General features: G+C 36.3%; 2 protein-coding genes across 2 annotated transcripts; both read left to right on the forward strand.

Moving 5' to 3' along the window:
- The first annotated feature begins 926 nt into the window (after positions 1–926).
- On the forward strand, positions 927–2128 carry LOC135594316 (uncharacterized). The gene is made up of 3 exons (XM_065084712.1): positions 927–1306; positions 1387–1496; positions 1805–2128. The coding sequence occupies exons 1-3, from the start codon at positions 994–996 to the stop codon at positions 1946–1948; spliced, it is 567 nt and encodes a 188-aa protein (XP_064940784.1). The 5' UTR covers positions 927–993; the 3' UTR covers positions 1949–2128.
- A 1171-nt stretch (positions 2129–3299) lies between these two features.
- Positions 3300–15146, forward strand: LOC135593449 (uncharacterized). Its single transcript, XM_065083505.1, has 14 exons — positions 3300–3441; positions 3943–4141; positions 4231–4343; positions 6924–6996; positions 7467–7541; positions 7668–7778; positions 7877–7919; positions 8973–9069; positions 13586–13688; positions 13802–13897; positions 13996–14034; positions 14415–14523; positions 14696–14780; positions 14848–15146. The coding sequence occupies exons 2-14, from the start codon at positions 3968–3970 to the stop codon at positions 14972–14974; spliced, it is 1245 nt and encodes a 414-aa protein (XP_064939577.1). The 5' UTR covers positions 3300–3441; positions 3943–3967; the 3' UTR covers positions 14975–15146.
- Positions 15147–21279: the final 6133 nt, after the last annotated feature.

A 21279-nucleotide genomic window follows, 5' to 3' on the forward strand; every position in this document is an offset into this window, starting at 1 on the left:
TCACTTCCCAGCTAACATTGTGAGTTAAAAAAAATAAAAGAAAATTTTACTAAAATTGTGAGAAAAAAATAGAGAAAGAAAGGAAGAAAGAAAAAAAAAATCTTCTCAATTTTTTTGTGTAATCGTGCTTATAGGAAAATCATTCCGATTGTCTCGTAGGCGACGCTCAAATGAGAGGAAAGAATCTGCTTAGGATAGTACTTACATGCTTTCAGATTTCTCTTCTAAATTTTTAATTTTAATATATATATATATATATATATAACCTATTTTAATATAATTAAAGATTATTTTAGTATTACTGCTCCAACGTATTGTCTTCTTTGCACCAGACGGCGACACACTGCACTGAGCCGCGCAAATGCTGGTTTCGGTGAGATATGGGCTGACCTGCTTCATGACGAGTTCTGCTACCTCACGGAACTCCTCCTCCATTTGACCCCGATCTGTATGCTTCTTCATCTTAGTTGTCGCAAGAACAACAAATTAAAGAGGCCAACCCGAAGTGCTCGTAGGAATTGTGCCATTACGTTCTTGCTTCACTAGTCAAGCATTATTCTCGCTCACAAATTATCAAAAAATACGTTATTGTGTCATGATCTGATGCACAAGGACTTGGCCATGGCGCGATCCTTGTTAGACGAGTCAATTATCCAATATGGCAAGGCCAAGGTCACACTCTTGTTCTTGCTTCCTTCCACTGTTTTACGCAGGAAACAGCAGCTGAACGCTGGTCAACAAAGAAAGAAGGTTTCTACTGCTTTAAACGTGATATATAACAACGTTAAACGACGCGTACACGTCGATCGAAGCCGTCGTGGGTCGTTTAGTTAGGCCGAGAAAATGCGGTTGGACCCTCCTGGTTGACCATTTTATTCTTTCTTTCTTTTACGTTTCTCCTCCCTCGCCCTTCTAATTGCTCCACCCAACATACGCTTTATATGCCTCCCCTCGCCAAAACCTCGGGTGAAAGAGAGTGGACATCGATCGGCCATGGGGAACTGCCAGGCGTCGGAGTCGGCAGCGGCGGTGATCCAGCACCCCGATGGGAGGCTGGAGACGGCCTACTGGCCCCTCTCCGCCAGCCAGGTCATGGCATCAAACCCCGGCCACTACGTCGCCGTCATCACCACCGTCACCCATTCTAGCTCCTCCTCCTCCTCCTCCTCCACCAGCTCCTCCGACCGTCGTAGCAGCAGCCGTGGCAGCAGCGGCGGTGGCGGGAACTCGGTGAGGTACCTTAAACTACTCCGCCCAGAAGACACCCTCCTCGTCGGCCATTTCTACCGCCTCGTCAGCTTCGAAGGTCGGTGACACCTCTCCGCACCCCTTCAATTTCTCGATCTCTACCTGCTTCTTTTCCTCACACATATATATATACTGCAGACGTTCTGAGAGAGTTCGGATCCAAGAGGCGCGTGAGGCTGAGCAAGTTGCTGGCGAAGAAGAAGGGAGAGGTCAGAAAGCAGTGCGGCGAAGCGAATTCTTCGCCTGTGGTAAGGCTAGTTTGGGCATACGGCTCTTTCCTCCGCGTCTTGTCCTCTGTCATCGCCCGCCACCGTTTTTTTGCAGGCACAAGATAAATCATAAACGTAAAGAAATTGGTTTTCACATGTGGAGACGGCCACTGCAATTTAATTGGCCGATTTACCTTAGAAAAAAATCCCTCTTTTATGTCTTTTCCTCTGCACCTGACACCAACGCGGCACACATCTTCCCCTGTCACATTGCATAGAAAAACTCAAATCTTGGTATCTCCAAATGCCAACTTGAGTACGAATACGTATGTATCCTTTGATGTCAGGTGGCGTCCGAAGAGGGGGAGGCGCAGGAGGAGGTGGTGCGTACCTCTGGAAGTGATAGCGAAAACAGCAACAGGGTGTCGAGGCATGGACACTGGAGACCAACCTTGCAAACCATCGCAGAGGCCGGAAGTTTCAAGTACTAGACTTGGTTCGTCCAGTTTTAGACTGGCAACCATGACTCACGCTCGACCTCGAGTAATAAGTCATCGTTGGCCTGACATCGATCGCCATTTGTAACTGAGCAGCGAAGATCTGGATTCGTTGTTTGTAGTCATTTGGTTCTAAAAGATACAGTCAACACGAAGATTTGCGGTTCGCCAAAATAGCTTATGTTAAGCTGCACTAAGATAGTATTAACAAGTTTTTTTTTTCTTCTTTTATTCTTCTTTTTACATACACAATTTAATTTGGGAATCCTGAGGTTGATAAATTGGATATGGTTTCTTTTAAGCCCTTCTTTTTCTTTTTTTCTTTTAAGCACTTTTTTTTTTAAAGTCCAGAAACTGTAAAGTTGTTAGAAATCCTTATATATATATATATATATATATATATATATATATATATATATATATATATATATATATATATATATATATATATATAATCACTTTTTCTTTACTTACCAATATCAAACTATCCGTATCTTTTTTTGAGACTATGTCAAATCCAATATATATGACCCAACTCCTTCGTTCTTTAATAATATGAGATTATCCTTTTTAATATCTCTCTTTTCATATCACATAAATAAATATTTATAATAATTATTGCAAACAATGCCAATGAATTTTGATAAACCCCTCTTCTTCGAGCCCTTGTTATTTCCAAGAATTCATCACCGTTATGGGATTTCATGAACGAGGTTAACTAAAGTGATTGAGTCAAAATCGACTCAGAGCTATTCTATTACCTTCCTCGTGGCGTGCAAAGCTCAATTCAACTGTTTAGGGTTCGGTTTAATCCAATAAGCGTAATAATCGATGCTCAAAATTTGGTCCCCTATTCAAGTTGAGGTTTCGGATCCCTAAATGTTTAGGAACCATGACATGTTTTGATACAACTATGACAAAGATATGCTTTAAAATCCATCTCCAAGCACACACTACAGGATATCTCCAATTACGATGGATAGATAGATATGAATAATCTTGAAAATTGTTCTTCTTCCTCACCAAATGAAGTAACACTAACCAATAAATGAATAATCTTAATAACAAGAGCCTTATGTCTTTTCGTACTGTGAAATAACTACTCTCGGTCTTTGCTGCTAATATCTACTTGTAATTTCCCAGCTTTGTTATCGAATTCACGATCTGGGCCGTAGGATCGTGCGATCTTACGGTCTAGATCAAGCCTAGCGCGTCTTACGAAACGTAAATCTAATGGACGCGGGATGAGTCGCGAGTTGAATTCGTATTGTCTGTCGATTCGGTTTCCTTTAAAAGAGGGGAACAGAACCAAGTAGCGGAGGCGGCGCGTGCTGGGGAAGCCAAGGGATCAGCGACGACCATGCCCTAGCTTTTTCGCTGCCGCTGCCGCTGCCAACATCGCTGGCCAAGCCACCTCCTCTCGGCCGTTGCCGCAAGCCGCTACCTCCCGCGGCCGCTGTCGTAGGCCAAACCGCCTCCTGTCGCTGGTACCGTTCTTTTCTCGTTCTCTTCTTCTCCCCTCTCTTTCGTCTCTCTTTCCGTCTCCTCCCGTCTCCTCTCTTTCCTTTCTTCTCCTCGCCTCTCCTTCCCTCTCGTCTCTTCTCCTCCCATTGTCTACAATCCAATCATACGATCCTTGGTAGAAAAGCGAGTTAGATGTCCGTTTCTCAATGATAAATTGGATTACTTGGCCGGTTCCAGTCCAACTCAGGCAATCCCTTTGAGTACTGTACACGTAAATGCCGTAGTCTATGTTTGCAATTATTTATTGAAGTTAAATTTTCATGTTTAGCAATTTAAGGATTCTGCTTAATATGTTTTGATATCTTAAAAATATCATATCTTTTCGTTGTACTTTCTATGTGTTTATAGTTCTATCCCTATAGTCTGACTATAATTGCTTAATTTGGTTTCAGAATACCGATGAATACCAACTTGATAATTATTAACTACGATAATTTTCTTTTCTTTTTGTTTTGTTACTCTAGATTGACCTAAATTCTCAAATTCATAATGGGAGCAGCTCCTAAGCCATCTAAACGTGTTGATATTGAGAGTCAACATACTGCAGAAAACGAGAATGATTCTGAAAGTGGGATGCAATTTGTTTCCAAGAGAAAGAGAAAAGATTTTGCTGATGAGGACGATAGTGTATCAGAGGGAGAAAGCCTTCAAGAAAGTGAAATGGTAATCTTGGTTCTAATAATTAAAGGAATGATTTTCGTTTCCTATTTGTTCTAGCTTGATTTTTAAGAATATTTTGAATTATGGCCTAGGAGGAGGATGAGGATGAAATTGAAGGAAGCGATGCTGAGCAAAATGGGAGGCAAATAGATGCAGAGATGGATGAACTTGAGCAACAATACCAAAATCTTCGCAGTGAGGAGCAGTAAGTATAACTTGATTGCTATGTGGGTTATTTAGATAAGTGAGTGGATAGTTTTGCATTACATGCCCATTTAAAGCTTTTTCTTTAGAAAACTTTATCAGCGATTTTGATGGAAAAAGTATTTGCAATGCTTGCTTTGTAAACTAGGCACATTAATCTGTTTTCTACCTTGGATACTGTAAATTGATTATACATGTTCATCAAACTCAATGGATTGTGCCAAATTTTTTGGTATGGTTAGAAATGTTTATTTAAACTGAAGGTTGCTATGCTGCTGCCAAAAATTACAGATTGACAGCAATGATCATGCTTTGTAGATGGGACATATGATGATATTGTTGTAAACAAGTACCAAAATAAGATTGAAATGAATAATATGGTCTAGATGTAGATGCTGATATGTTTACTTAAAAGTTCGATGATAAAACACAAAATATTTCAAGCTGGAGAATAAGGTAGATTCTAGCTTCAGTAAGGGGGAATGAGCAGGATAGAAGTGCTTTTGGGCATGTTTTATTGTCTATTTACTAAGGAAGCAGTTTGATGCATATACTATGGAACCACACACTTTGATGCTTCATGTATTTGTCATTCAATCATGTATAACGAACTTAGATAATTAATCACCGTGATTTTGTTGAAAATTATATTTTAATACTACCTTTTTTTCTTTAATCTTAGTCCTCAAAATTTGTAGTAATTGATAAGTTAGAAAAAAATTAGGAAGAACCGAGTCCCACAATTAGGAAGATCCTTTCTTTACTCATTATGTCTGGATTTTTTTAGATTGTTTGGATGCCTGAAGATGTTTATCTTTTGTGTTAAATGAAAGGACTAAATGACTTTGCACAGTGATTGTAATACTTTGCTAGAGAAATGCTAGTTTGTAATGTAAAATATAGGTTTCTAACACTGCACAGGTATATGTGATATGCTGATGAGACCGAGTCAGCAAATTCATTTGAGCATTAGTATTACAATGTTATATGCTAAGATTAGAATATAGTGTGTGAAAATCATTTTGAACAATGAAAACATGAGTTTGTTTCAGATTTTCAATGAATTGTAAGAGTGACATGACAATGGTGATATTCGAGTTGAAATGTATTAAGGAGGCCTCTTGGATGTGCTAGGAATGTAAGGCTGCTTAGTTACATAAATGAAACTAGTATGAATGCCCATGTCCTGAAATTGCCTTCTGATTTGGGAATGAGTTCCATGTTTATTGTTGAATAGCCACCATGATTGACCACTTCTAGTTTACTTATTTCTTCTATTTTCCAAAGAAAAAAAGACAATAGAACATATTTGGATGATTGCATTGTCTTGATCAAAAGGATGTTAGTGAGCTACTTGGGCAGAGTTATAACATCCCCATCTTGGAGTTTATATGAGCACCACATTGACATTCATTTGCTGAGCTTGAATTTCTCCAAGCCATATATAGTTAAGAAGATGATTTTTGGACACCCTTGAGTACAATCATCTCTTAACAGGTGATTGTTGCAAAAAAGAACCAATTTCTTTCTATTACATTAAACTGTGTATAACATGCTCTTAGACAAACTCACACCTGATACCTATCAACCACAACAATTTGGTAACCACCAAGATGTGTCAATGGAAACTTTTGATAGGTAACTTAGTCATAATTCTAACTTGACTATTTTTTGAGTAGTAGAAGTTATTGTTATGTTGGTTTTACCTTTCTCTTGGATTAGACATCAACTTAATTTTTAGTTGTAAATTGCTTGTAATACGCATGTAGTGATAGATCATGGTGAATAGTGGATGGAAGATGTTATGATGCAGAAAGTGAACCATTTATTTAAAATCACAATTTATAATATGAAAATATGTCAAATAATTTTTTTTTTCAAACATCTGTTATTTAATTGGAGTTGTCTAAATTTTCATGAAAACTATGCATTATCAAGATATCACAATATAATATGGTCATTGAGACTCCATAATATTTTGAAGTATCAAAATATGAAAGCATAGCATAATCTTTCACAATCTACTACAACATCAATAGTGAACTGTGATGTATAATAATGGAATTAATACATTGTCTAGACAAAAACAAAAGAGTGATATATGAGAATCAAATAGTGATGCTCTCATTTGTCCTATTATCCAATAAGATAGTTGTTGATTGGCCTTTTTATAGGTTTCCTCTTAGTTTTTGACAATTAGTCCTATTATTATACATGTCCAGTTATTTTGAAATCTGATAAGTTTGCCAGCAAGGTGATTTTCTCTTTTAAACATGGAAATTTATAATCACTGAAGTAATGCCAGTTTATAAGGCGGAAGTTAGTTTTTTTCTGACTTCTTGTTTTCTCTGTGTCGCTAATATTGTAGTTCTTAGAATTTCTTATAGGTGTCTCCTTAGTTTACAATTTTATTTGATACCCATTTTGTTTTTCTTTGATATTTTTGTTTGTCTACAAGTATATTTTATTCTTTGTCCAATCTTCTTATTTGGATGATACAATATATCTCGTCTCAACCAAACAATGGTGCTGATCTGCTTTGTTTCTATATAATTGTTCTCTCTCTCTCATCATAATGTAGGAATCTTTTGAATAATTTGAAGCATCAAAAAGATGAAAATGCTGTAAAGGGTCGAGCAGTAAAGAACCAGAAGGTACTAATTGACTACTGGAATGTATCTCCTTCGGTCCTGCTTCACAGTATCATGTTTGTCTGAACATGGAAAGGAATACCTTTTTTTATTCAATTTATTCTATTGGACTATGCTCTACTTAATAAAAGATTTTTAAATACATTAGATTTGTTTCTTAATATTGATTTTAGATCATTCTTATAATCATCTGGAAGTTAAATATGACTTTGCAACCAATGCAGTTGTTTTAGCTATTTTCTTTATGATTATTTGTAAGAGTCTAAAGAACTCATAATTGTTTTCTTAGAATCAGTAGAGCTCATAAGTGCTATATAAGTTTCACTGGTTCTCAGATTATTGGTGGAAAGATCATCTTGTTTGGTTTTCTCATGATTTATTACATATTTCAATTGACATTTTTTGAATCAACATTTCTGTCGATTTTGTGATAAATTTGATAAGTTAATTCTCTCCATGATTTTCATCTGAAGGTGCTTTGGGACAAGACTTTGGAGTTGAGATTCTTACTACAAAAGACATTCTCAGCCGCAAACAAACTTCCACAGGTATGCCACCTTAAAGGAACATATTTGATAATTGATAATTGATAATTGGTCAGTTGACATTCAAATATATGTAATGAGCTACAAATTTATAATATGCTTGTAATTACAATGTGATGCACCCATCAGGAACCTGTAAGGTCCTTATTTTGCAATTCAGATGAAGATGTTGATCAAGCATACACAGACCTTATAGATTCTTCTAAGCGGACATTAGGTAGTATATTGGAGTTGCAGGAGGTATAGTGGTGCTTTTCATGAAAGTTTTTTTATTATATTTTGTTGTGACTTTTGTACCTTGTATTTCATTCTTTATTTGTTGTCTATTGTATTTTCAGGCTTTACTTGAGAAGAACCCTTATATTCTTCAGGGTTTAACTGGTATGGTTTGTAATACAATGTAGATAGATACTTATGCTTCTTGTTGGATCTTGTCATGTAACACACCCTTCATTAAGATTGCATCAATAGCAACTTTTCCACTTCTTCACAATTTTTTTTTGAGTAAAGTCATATAGAAATTGGAAACATTATCTTCTGCATAGAAAATGTTGTAATGCATATCTGAACTGCTGATTATGTCTTTATGACATTTATCAGTGATTTTTCTTTAATTAGTCACATATTACTTGCTTTAGCTGTACTGTGGTAGCTGCATATGGGCCATTCACGGGAAGTTGAGGACTTATGTGGTAGCATAACTAAAAATTAAAGGTGAATGAGAGCTATGCCAGGTACATATATACCATGGCCTGAAAACATTAATCTGCTCTTTATCTAGAAGGTATTGAACATGGTATTGATAGCAGAATTAGGTAAAATCTGCCATTCCTGTAAATGTCTAGCAGTAAAACAATAAGTGTTCAAGACAACCTTAGCTGACATGGGCCTATTTGGAGGCCTCAGTGAATTTCAAAGCCTGACGATCTCCATCATTCCTATGGACTATGTGCTAGTAGTTCAAGAGTAGACAATCTCTCAGAGTCCTTTAATTGCCTTTTCAACTTAAACTCATGGTTTGAATTCTGGGTTCTTTTGTGCCAATCACAATATTCAAGACCACCTATTGCAATTAATTTATGAAATCTACGTATTACATTTTACCATTGCTGTGTTGAGAAGATTTGATGCCTTTCATAGGTCCTTTATATTTTGGACTAAAACCACAATTATAGAAAACATTAGTTATCTATTTCATCATGGTATCCTTGTAATCTATGGTTGTCTGACAAACTGTAGCTTGAACTCTCGTCTTCTATTCCCATTTATGACATTTCATTTTTGTAGTTAGTCTTTGAATATTTTATCCTTTTTCTGCATTTCCATTCACATGTGTGCTCCTGTCTTTGTTTGCATGCTTCTCATGACTAGTAGTTTGAAATTTTCAGAATTGTTACACCATTACTTGATGTTGATATGCTTTAATTAATGAAGGAAACAACAAAGAGTCTTCTAAGAGTGAGGATTCCTTTGGCAAGGTGAAGGAAGATAATGATGACGAGTGGCTGCAAATAATTGATATGCATTCTAGGTATGTTGTTAAAATGTCATTTAACAGGACATATTTTACAATTGACCTAGTCTTGCTCTTAAGTAGCAAAAAAATTACTTGCTAGATTCAGTGTAATTTTCTGCAGATAATTTTTTAGCTTAGATGAAAGACTTTTGGATTTAGGTGTGGTTTGGGAAAGAAATTTGAAATATTAGTGATGAGTACTCAGATGATATTAGTGAGTATTCAGATTGGTGTAGAAGTTTTTATAGTTTGGTTGTGTCGAGTCATTAAGTATACAATATAAAATGACTTTTAACTTTTGCTAATTTGAATGTGACATGTTTAACAAAGAAGTGCTTGGTTTGGGACCTTGTGTATATATATTAAAATGTTTATCCTTGGAATGAGCTGGAAACCATCAAGGCTTCAATCAAGGATTGTCGATTCAGGTACCGGACCTGTTTCAATGATTCGGTTGGATCGGTATATGCCAATCAGTGCTAGTGTACCATGTGTTGGTACATCGGTATATACCGGTGTTTTGGGAAGGTATTAAAAGACGGAGAACAGGAAGGGGCGGTGGACGGATAGGAAGGGGGAGGATAACCAAGGAGGCTAAGGGGCAACGGATTTAAAATGTTAGAATATAATCCTTGTATAATAGAATGGATAACTAAGGAGGCGAACTTAAAGGCAACCATATTAATATGAGGTACACTCTGATAACCACTTAGATTAATATAGTGGCAAGTATGGTTCTCGAAGAAACAAAATATAAGATTGTTGCATTAAGGGAGACTTGGTGGCTTGTAGTAAAGTTCGAAAAGAAATTACTACAATGGGGCACAACAACAAATTGTAATGCCCACAACTATTTAGGGTTGATTATATTATGAGAAGCAATATCTTTATTTAAATTAGAAGCATTTAGATCTATATTTATAGTTATTTGTAAGGTCTTAGGTTTCAACATCTCATACCACTAATACTAATTGCCTCACCTCTTCAAATCATGACCTTCTTAGCTCATGTTCATATTATCTTAAATAATTTTTTGTTATTTTATTTTTTAATGAAGGTACACCCAAGTCTTTTACAGGAATGTAAATATTTTTTTAATTTTTTATAGTATCTCCACACATTCATCTTAATATTCTCATATTGTCGATAACTTGTATATGTATTTTCTCTTAATTGTCCAACATTCAAATTCCTAAACATTATTGAACTAACAATTATCTCGTAAGATTTTTCTTTTAATCTAAAGGTGTTCAGTGATCATACAAAATTCATGACGCTCCTCTTCACTTTAATCATCGAGTTTTTACTTTACAAGAAACATCTTTATCAATATCTTCATCTTGTTAAATAATGGATTCATCCAACTTAAATATATCCTCATTTCTACTCACAGTGTTAAAACCTTTAATTTTCAAGTATTATTTCTATAATTTAAATTAAGAAATAATTTTATTTATATTCTTATCAACTAAAATAATATCTATATGTAACTAATAAGTTTGTTTATTACCGAATGCATATGGATAAGGATTGTCTCCATAGTTAAAGTTTATAATTAATTCCACTTAGACTCTCATCAAGTAAGACCAGTGATTTAAATAGGCGCTCGGGCGAGGTGAGGCCCACCTCGCCCGAGCGCCTCGTTTGTGGACCAAGTGGCACGCTTCAATGAGCTCGCCCGAGCGCCTCGTTTGTGTGGACCAGGTGGCAAGCTTCAATGAGACGTCGCCTGGGCGCTTGCCTGAACCGAGGCACCGGGTGCTTCGGGCGAGCGCTTGGTTCAAATAAGTGAATCGAATTGAACTTTTAAGTCTAGTTTGGTTTAATAACGTAGTTTCTTACCCTCAAAAGCCACTCTTCATGCTTGCACGATCCCGAGCCAACCCTAGCAGTGCTTTTGCCTCCATCGTCGATGCTTTCTTCCGTTGCCTCCGCCACAAACACGGCGAACTGAGCCTTCATTTGTCGTCGACGAACGAGTTCGACGACCTAGCAAGAGCTCGTAGCTTTCTTCCATTGTCGCTCCGTGTGCAGTTCCTTCCACTATCGAGGGAGAGGGCCGCAGGTTCCTTCACCACCGATGGACGCCCTTTGGAGCTTCCGTTGCTATCGCTGCCACTGCTACTGTTTGCAGCTTCTGTCGTTGTTGCTGCTGCTGTCTGCTGCTTTCGCCGCTACCATTGCTGTTGTCCGCAGCTTCCGTCATTGTTGCTTCTGTTGTTTGTAGCTTCCACCGCTACTGTTGCTGCCGTTCGCAGTGCTGCTGCAGCTGTCTTACTGTTGCTGTTGCCAGCTTCTCACTGTTGTTGTTGCCACTTTCCGTTGGTTTCTACTGTCAGTGACTCTTTAATCCCTCTCTGTTATTGTTAACATTCTTTTCTCCCTTTGTTAACAATAAGTAATATACTGTTAATAGTATATTTTTATTTTAATATCATATTTTTATTTCAATAGTTATATATTTAAATTATGTTATATATTTTTTATATTTTAATATTTCAGAGCGTCTTGCTTTGCTTGGGCGAGTGCTTAGCTCTTTGGGTGTTTTGGGACCTTAATGTCTTTTGGCACCTAGCGCTTTTTAAATCATCGAGTAAGATAATATAACCAACAAATAACATACACAAATGAGATATTTAATGATGCTCAAGTCATGGGGCAATTAAGCTAATAAGTTGTAGTATGAAATTTTGAAAGTGGGTATAGTGAAGATTGAGATATAAGACGATTATTTTAAAAAAATTGTTTGGCTTTATGCATGATCGACCATTATGCTATTTCTGTATTAAGACAACGGAAATATAAATAAGAAAGAGGAAAGACTTGCATATGGTTCATGTTCACTTACCACAAGTTCATTAGAGTTCATGAGATATAATATGACTGACCTTATAAAAGATATGTATGGAGTTGTTACTGTGTTAGAGTAATTGGTATGTCCAATGAGTTTCCTTTCATTAGCATGAATGACCAACTTTAAGTTCGTATCTTTCTATTATTAGTAAAGGGTGGATTTTACTAAGCACAATTAAGATTGATTTCATAGTGCATCTAATAATATTTTTTTCACTGATAAAAATCTAGTTAGGATTCATTATAAATCTATGTAATGGTGACAGAAATTTTAGAAAAGGAAGTTTCCAATTAAGAAGGATTAGTATTTAGTATCGAGCAGGTTAAGTGTTGCTTTGGCAATATCTGAGACAAATCTAAATTACAGTTAGTGTAATAGTGCAAATAATATTTTTTTTCACTGATAAAAATCTAGTTAGGATTCATTATAAATCTATGTTATGGTGACAGAAATTTTAGAAAAGAAAGTTTCCAATTAAGTAGGATTGGTATTTAGTATCGAGTAGGTTAAGTGTTGCTTTGGCAATATCTGAGACAAATCTAAATTACAGTTAGTGTAATGGTGCAAATAATCCCAAGAGGTGAAGGTCTTTGTTATTTTGGCCTTCTTTGGTTGAACATAAGAAAATGATTAATGAATTGTTCATTTAGTTGAATCATAATGATTGAAGTGGAGAAGAGCATTAGAGGCATTTAGTGATTGTATTGTGTGCCATAAATCAAAAGAAATTTTTTGAGATAGTTAGATTATCTGAATCTTGCATAATGTTTGGTATTCAAGGAAAGAATATAAAAAGCTAACTTTGGAGACATTAAAATGTTGAAGTGAAATGTGGGGTTTAACATAAAAGATGCATGCGAAATATTTATATTGGTGAACAGTTGGGGATATTTTTGGTCAAGGATGAAATGTGGTAAAATCATTTAAGATGGTACAGGCATGTTCAAAAAGGACCTATAAATATATATCAACAAAGTGTAAGAAGTCAATTAGACTTGGTAGCAGGAGGAGAGGACACAGATAGAGAGAGGAAGCTATAAGAGAACTTCATTAGTGGTAGTTGAAAGATTTGGTGGCTCTTAGTATGATTACTATTTCCCTTGTCAGCTACCAGTAGTGGGAAAAGATCAATATATTGGATTATGGACCCACATAGTGCGATCTTATGGTAGAACATTCATTGATTAGATTCCGAACAACGTCCCTGATTTGCAAGTCTAGACTGGCAGCTGTATATGGATTATTTAAGATAACTGTTTGTTCTGGATACCCAGAAATGACAAATGGATTTCAACAAATTATGGGGTTTAAGAAGTTGCACTCTTTTCTCAGTTTTACGGAACCATTGTCTGGTTAGTGCTGGAAAACTGTTGTTATTGAGTCTTATCTAGTCGGATACTTGTTTTCTTAATTTTAGGATGTTCCTAATTTTTGTGTGTGGGAAGTATCTTTAGCATTTGGTTTTGCTGATGTAAATGTTTTGTGATCTTGTGAATGCCACAGTTTATAGTGTGATGTGTGTTTTAGAAACAAATTATTGCATTTAAGTCCAATAGAATATATTTTCTGTCTAATTATCATAGTTACAGTATCATGCTTCCGTTGTTCATAACTTTGTGTTAATTTGACCTTGCATTTGTATAAAGTTTACTGAATTCACTATTATTTTTGTTTCAGAATAGCACCATTTAGAAATGGCTCAATAGACAAATGGCATCGAAAGACACAAGTCACAAGTGGTGCTGCTGCATTTAGAGGCAAATTGCAGGCATTTAATCAGGTGATGTTGAGACACTAGGAACGTTTTTGACTTTCTTTAAAGAACATTTTCTTTGAATTTAAGTTCACTTTTTCTCTTTCCTCACTATGTTCTTTTGCCATCTGTGACTGCAGAACATTAGTGAACAAGTAGCTGGTTACATGAGAGATCCAAGCAGAATGATTAGGAGGATGCAATTAAGTAGATCTTCTGTTGGCATATTTGGAAAAGTAAGTTTCTACATCTAACAAAGTGGGCTGGGACAAGTCTGTATATTCAATATGGGAAATTATAAAAATGGTTCTAATCTGGATGCTCTGTTATTCAGGTACCTGAGGTGTCTGAATCTGAGACAATAAAGGAAGAGGTTTTAAACTTATCCTATCTATGTCAATGCATTCGTTTTGTTGTTCAGACTTAGATGACATCTTGATTTGTTGATTTCCTTGTTCATTGAATCTGTCGGGTATGTTACCAGTAACAGAAAAGAACTGTTCTAGGATTGATGCACCTAAAATGGAACATAAATAAACAAAGTTAATTGACTTCAGTAGGCCCTTGATTCGCTTAGGTTTTTATGCTGGAAAATTGCAATCTGTAATTTTCAAGATTTACTGTTCATGATATCTTTTGTTTCAGATATTTAGCAATTTATTTAAACTACAAATAGGATTTGCTTTGCCAAAATTCTTGAATGTTTGCGGAATCCACACCTCATCATGCTAATGTGTTAAATTATTTACTTAGGGCAACGTTCAAGATGGAAGCATGGATGGCGATCCAGAACTACTTGATGACTCTGAATTCTATTCACAACTTCTGAAAGAATTTTTGGAGTCTAATCTTACATCATCTGGTTAGTAGTTCTGTATTTAATATGTCAACTGATACCTATTTATAGACCATTCTCTTCACCTGTGAAATGTATATTCTTTGTATTTAGATTTAGACCTTTGGAAAGCATTTTTATGCTAGGATAGTATTGACTCTTTTTTGTCACACCCTTCTTTTTCCCAAATCATTTCCAGAGACGGCTTTTTATGCTATGAGAAAGTTACAGCCTAAGAAACGAAAGGTCGTTGACCGTCGTGCTTCTAAGAGTCGGAAAATAAGGTAACTAGTAATCTTGGTTTTCTTAGATATCTTTCTTGTTAGTTTCTGCTGATGATTTCTATTTCAGGTATCATGTACATGAAAAGATTGTCAATTTCATGGCTCCGGTGCCAATGCTTCTTCCGTCCATGGCCCCAAAGTTATTTGACAATTTGTTTGGCATGACAAATCAGCAATCAACCTCTGCTGTGTAATCCGGGATGACTCCAATTCCAAAGTTTGTCGATTGTAACGCAAAATTTTTTATATTCCATGTTTGTGTTAATTTACGACAGCTTTTTGTTATTAGAAACCTGTAACTCTTGTACAAATCAATTGGTATACCTGATCTTAATGAGCAAGACGTAGTAGTATTTTCCTTCACAACTACCAGGAAAGAATTTACTGTCCACTTTATGAATTGATTTCTAACCCTATATTTAAAATTAATATAACTTAAAAATAATTCATAAAAATGCATTCTAAACTTCATACAAACATATAGAAAGAATTTTTAGGCTCGAAATCCATGGAATGAGGGGCTAAACCAAAAAAGGTCAAATTTAATATAATTTTAACTTTTCATGCTGTGTAATTAGTGAAAAATACAATCATAAGCTTCAAAAGAACATAAAACTCCTTCATTCGGCATTTTAACGCCACTTCTCGGACACCTCTCAAATTCAAATAAACATGAAGAAACGCCTTGCGGAATATACAAAACGATTGAATATATATTAGTGTTTGATTGCACCAAAGGTTCCTCTTCTCGGCAACTTCCAAAAGTGAATTAATCTTAAATTAATTATAAATTAAATTTAATATAATATTATTTGACTTTACTTTTTTTTTTTAACAATATATAGATTATTTTTCAGTTAAAAAAAAAACAAATGTAACCCGAGTCGATACCCCAGTCATCCTATACTCGTATAGTACCAATATTTATCTTAGCTGATAAGAAAATCTTGATAGTTTATCATAAGTTTCTGAACTCGAATTCTAATTCGTCACTTGCCTTTAAAAGAATAAAAAATAAAAAAATAAAAAAATTCGGTTAAGGATGATTTATAATTGTCGGAGCCCACTTGCCAATGCTAGAGTGTTGTCCGCCTTCATGATTCCATCAATTTTGGATGGAGTTGGGCTGGCTGACTAGTTGGCCGACCCAAACATTCACATATTGCTTTGAGCCTTCGTTATGTTCTCACTCGTGATCATCTCCATCGTGATGTCACGAATAAAGCTATAAATAAGATATTTGATGTAATGCTCATGTATGTTTATATCTTTCAGTTTTGTTCATGCTGTGCACAACATGTAAAGGGCTTATAGTAGGTTTATCATCTTCAGTTTGGTTGGCTTTTATGGTCGTTTCAGGCTTGTAAACACATGTTGTATGTAGTCACCGTGTAGATGCAAAACTACCTAAAAACAAGCCATCTAGATAGGCCATTTTGGGGTTTTCGAACTTCGTAGAATAATGCAGAGTGTCAGCTAGTATAACACTCAAGAGCTACTCGGGTGGCATATGACTATATGAGCATTTAGGATAATATCTAGGACTAGTTCATTATCTTATTCTGCAACAATGTCATGTGGGCATTTGTGAGGATTTTTTACCGTGGTAGATCACCTTGGACCCTTTATTGCATAAACGTTCAGAGCTTGTGAAGTTTATGTTTGTAACTTGCATTTGTCGATCATGACCATGTTGGACCCTTTGGGGGTATTGTACCATCATTTTGCCCAATGAAGCTATTTCATCCACTCCTTTGGTTTATCACTGGTAAAACATTTGAGATAGTTTTCTAGACATCTATTTACTACTTCAATCTACCCATCTGTTTGTGGGTGATAAGCAAAACTCATATTGAACTGGGTACCCTACAAGTGAAAGAGATCTTTCGCTAGTAAAAACTTTATCTCGATCACTAACAATGGAACGTGAAATTCTATGCAACTTCGTTATATTCTCAACAAAAAAGCGAGAAACACTTGCAACATATGTCGTCTAGCATAAAAATGAGCATATTTTGTAAGGCGATCTACAATCATAAAGTGATAGTTTTTGTTGGGAAATCTAGGGTAACATCACATGCGCAGTAAAAGAACACAAAACAAAATCCTAGAATTCCTACAGAAAAAAAATGTTTTATCGCCGTGCAAAGATTGGTGCATAAAAACCCGCAAAACCAAAAAACTACGTGTATAAGAAAGATGCATTACATAGGGAGATCGTATGTCCCTGAAAACCTGTAGATTGGTGAGAAAGGATGAATGAGGTCAATTGTCATCCTCTCTAGCGGTGATCCATATGACAGGGGTTGCGAAGACGCTACTCATATTGCTACCCAAATATCTTCCTCGTGCGCACCACATAATCAAGAAGGGGCTGCCCCTTCTTGCTATGTATACGGCCCAAATAGGGGCTGTAGTATGAGGAGAGGGAGAGAAGAGAATAGGAGGAGGCAGCCAAAAAGAACCTAGCCCATGATCCTTTGGTTCACTCCTATTTATAGAGGCCCCATATCAACTTACCTTAATGGATCCTACCATATTGGATACTAGATCCCTATCTAACTACATATGCTACTAAGATTAGTGGATCTCTACCTAATGATCTCTCATTGGCTCTTATTGGATCTCATCCATATGATCTAATAATTCAGGGGTTTATTGGATATCCAGTAAGATAGGGGCTCCAATGGATATCTCATATCTAAACCTTTACTTGTCGCCACACCTACCATATGTGTGTGACCCTCTAGGCCCAATATCAAGCTGACTATGAGTTATAGTTATAAAAAATTCTTCTATCTCAATGAATTATTATATCTATAATAATTCACTCGACTCATTGATTGCGGGCGAACCTGGCCACTACGACATAGTTCATAGACGATATAGAGGAATCCAATCCATTGGACCTATCTGTCCTTAGTTACTATATATCTATAGTCCCTTATCTATCTAATACCCCAAAGACCGTATACCAGGCATGATGCTATCAGGCCCATACGGTTTCTAGTCGAGTCTCGCTCCAATTAGATTCTCCCGAAGAACTTTTTCTCTCTCAATCTGAATGACCCTGGCCAGGGATTTGTCTAAGCGAGAACATATGAGATATTCCTCTCATGATACTAAGAGTGGATGATCCTCTATCAACATTCAATAGCTTTCGTAAGGTTGGCTACCACTCCCGATGACCGACTGTATTAGATCTGAAACTTCTAGGCTTATAAGTCCAGTATCAAAGAGTGGAGTACTTATACAAAACATCCTTGGTGTCTCAAGTCTAAGGATCAGATACACCATTGAGATAACAGAATCGTTATCTAATAATAAGGGATCATCAATCATCCAATGTTCCGTGAGCGGCTCAATTAGTGAACTCATTCTCCAATGAGCACCTACATTGTATCCCTAGTGTCTCTACACGAGTAGCTATGAGACTAGCTACCTCCATTATATGGATGGGTATATAGTACACTAGTCTATCCGGTTATCTCTGTTAGGATCGAAATCGACACTCAGAGGGGGGGTGAATTAGTGCTTACATAAAAATTTTGTGTATTTAGAAAAATCGTTTCGATAAAATCATATCAGAAATGCATTTGAACTTAAAAAAAGTGTGAAGTAAAGTGAGCAACCAAATCAGTAAGCAATATAAAGGAAAAAGGCAAAAAATAGAAGACACACCAATTTTATAGTGGTTCGGTCATCGTGACCTACGTCCACTCCTGATTCCTCCTTCATTGAGGCCACCGACGTCTACTAATGGTCTTCCTTCAATGGGCGAAGACCAACTATCTTCTTACAACTCTTTCTCATTTTCACAGGTTTAGGAGACAACCTTTACAAGTCTAACATCCCTCTCAGAATGATCACAAAGATAAAGAAGGACGAGGAGCACACTTAGCACTTTTTCAACACTTCTATAACTCAAAATCTTAAGGCTTTTGTTCATACTTTTTGTACTCTTTCATATGGGAAAGAATGGAGTATTTATAGGTCCCAATGACTTCAAAAATGGAGTCAAAAGTATCTCATCCCTAATTTTCGGGGTACTAGTGGTACCACCACCATTATTGGATGGTACCATCGCTTGTAGACTAACATTGGATGGTACCACCGCTCAGTTTGGGTGGTAGGTATGAACGCCTAGCAAAGCCTCGAAAATTGGGCTCTAGCGGTACCACCACCTAGTAGTATTAACTACTAGTGGTACCACCACCCAATCTAGGTGGTACCACTACCTAGACTTCTTGGGAGGTCTAGCCTCAAGCGGTTCCACCGCCTAGTCTCGACGATGCCACCACTTGATGTGGCTCTAAGTGGTTGAATAGGCCATTTAAACGGCCCAATTCAGTCCTATTTTGGCCCAAGTTGGCCCATAATTGAGTGAGTAGAATTTCTCCCAAAACTAACTCAAATGAAAGTCCTAACTATGATAGTTAAGGCTAAAACAATTACGATACAAGCAATCTAAGTTGTCCAGCATGTCAACTATTCAAATGAACTTTTGGTGAACTTTTGGTGAATTCCCAACGATATTCCGGTGAGCTTTCGGTGAACTTCCGACGAGCTTTCACTACATCATCTGATCCTTTGGTGTATCCCCCGATTCATCTGGCCCAATACCCGATCATTGACTCTAGCCCAACATTCGATTATTCTTTAATTGTTTTACCTTTTTCATGATCGTAGTTAGTCTTGCATCACTTATCTCAATACATGAATTAGATCATTAATTCACCAATTGATTTCATCATCAAAATCCAAGATCTAACAATCTTGATGTCCCTCTCGAGTAACCTATTTATTTAAGGTTTATATTTAAAGATGAGTGTATCTCATTTTCGTGATCTCATCATAATTTGATTCCCATTGCACAAATCCATTAACATCACAATATATATATATATATATATATATATATATATATATATATATATATATATATATATTCATGCAACAAACAATATAAAGTGATAAAATATCAAATTATGTAATAAGAAAAAAGAATGTGTATTATGTCACATGTGTCATCACTCACGTGATTGGCTTGCAGGGCTCCTATGACCAGCAATCTCTCACTTGACATAAAGCTAATCACCTATGTGTTTGATCCCCATCAGACCCCTATGACGCTCAAAGGTAATATGAGACAATGACTTTGTTAGTGGATTTGTGATATTATCTTCGAATGAAACTCTTTCCATTGCTACATCTCCTTGGGCCATGATCTCCTTAATAAGTTGGAACTTCCTTAGAACACTTATGTTGAGACCCGGGTTCCCTCATTTGAACGATTGCCCCATTGTTGTCGTAATATAAGGGAATCAACTCCTCGCTGCCCAACATGACTCACACATATGTGATGAACTTCTTTATCTAGACCACTTGCTTTGCTACATTTGCTGCAGCAATGTACTCTACCTCTATGGTCAAGTCAATAGTAGTATCCTGCTAGGAAATCTTCTAGCATATTACTCTTCCATTCAGGGTGTACACATACCCTGAATTTGACTTACTATAATTAACATCGGAGTGAAAACTCGAGTCCATATAGCCCTCAACCCTAAGGCTACTACCTCCATATATCAATAAAAGATCCTTATTTCTTTTAAAGTACTTAAGGATATACTTTATTGCTTTCTAGTGCTTTAAGCCTGGATCTGCTTGATACCAGCTCATGGCACTCAGAGCATGCACTATATCAGGCCTGGTATATAGCATGACATACATGATAGACCCTATTACTAAGGCATAGGGTATCTTATCCATATTCGCTCTTTCTTTAGGAGCCTTTGGGGATATATTCTTTGAAAGCGATATCCCATGTCTCATCAGTATGAGACATCTCTTAGAATTTTTCTGTCAAACATTTTGATAATAATGTCTATGTACTTGGATTGGGACAAGCCAAGTATCCTCTTAGATCTATCTCTATAGATCCGAATCCCCAAGATGTAGGATGCTTCCTCTAAGTCCTTCATGGAGAAGTGTCTAGATAACCAAGTCTTTATTATGGAGAGTATTCCTACATCATTCCCAATGAATAGAATGTTATCCACATATAACACCAAGAAGGTGATAGCGCTCCCACTTACCTTCATGTACACACAAGGTTAATATTCATTTTTAACGAAGTCATAAGATTTGATTACCTCATCAAATCTTATGTTCCAACTTCGGGAAGCTTGCTTCAGTCTATAAATGGACCTAAACAATCTACTCACCTTATCTAGGATATCCTTCGACATGAATCTCTCAGGCTTTATTGATACAAAGCATCAATTAGCAAATATTTTTACAAAACCATTGATTGAGGAACAGTTTGATTTCATTAGAAGAGAATTAGGCATGCTAAATCTTCCAAATGCATGAATTCCTTTTTCAGATTTCTCAACTTTTCATAACTTAAATTTTCTTTTTAAATCGAGATCGTCTTTATATTTACAAAAGAAGAGCCTTGATTCATGGATTTTTGGATTAATGACTTAATTAATTCCTT

Source organism: Musa acuminata, chromosome BXJ1-9 (genome assembly GCF_036884655.1).
Source record: "Musa acuminata AAA Group cultivar baxijiao chromosome BXJ1-9, Cavendish_Baxijiao_AAA, whole genome shotgun sequence".
NCBI classification, from domain to species: Eukaryota; Viridiplantae; Streptophyta; class Magnoliopsida; order Zingiberales; family Musaceae; genus Musa; species Musa acuminata.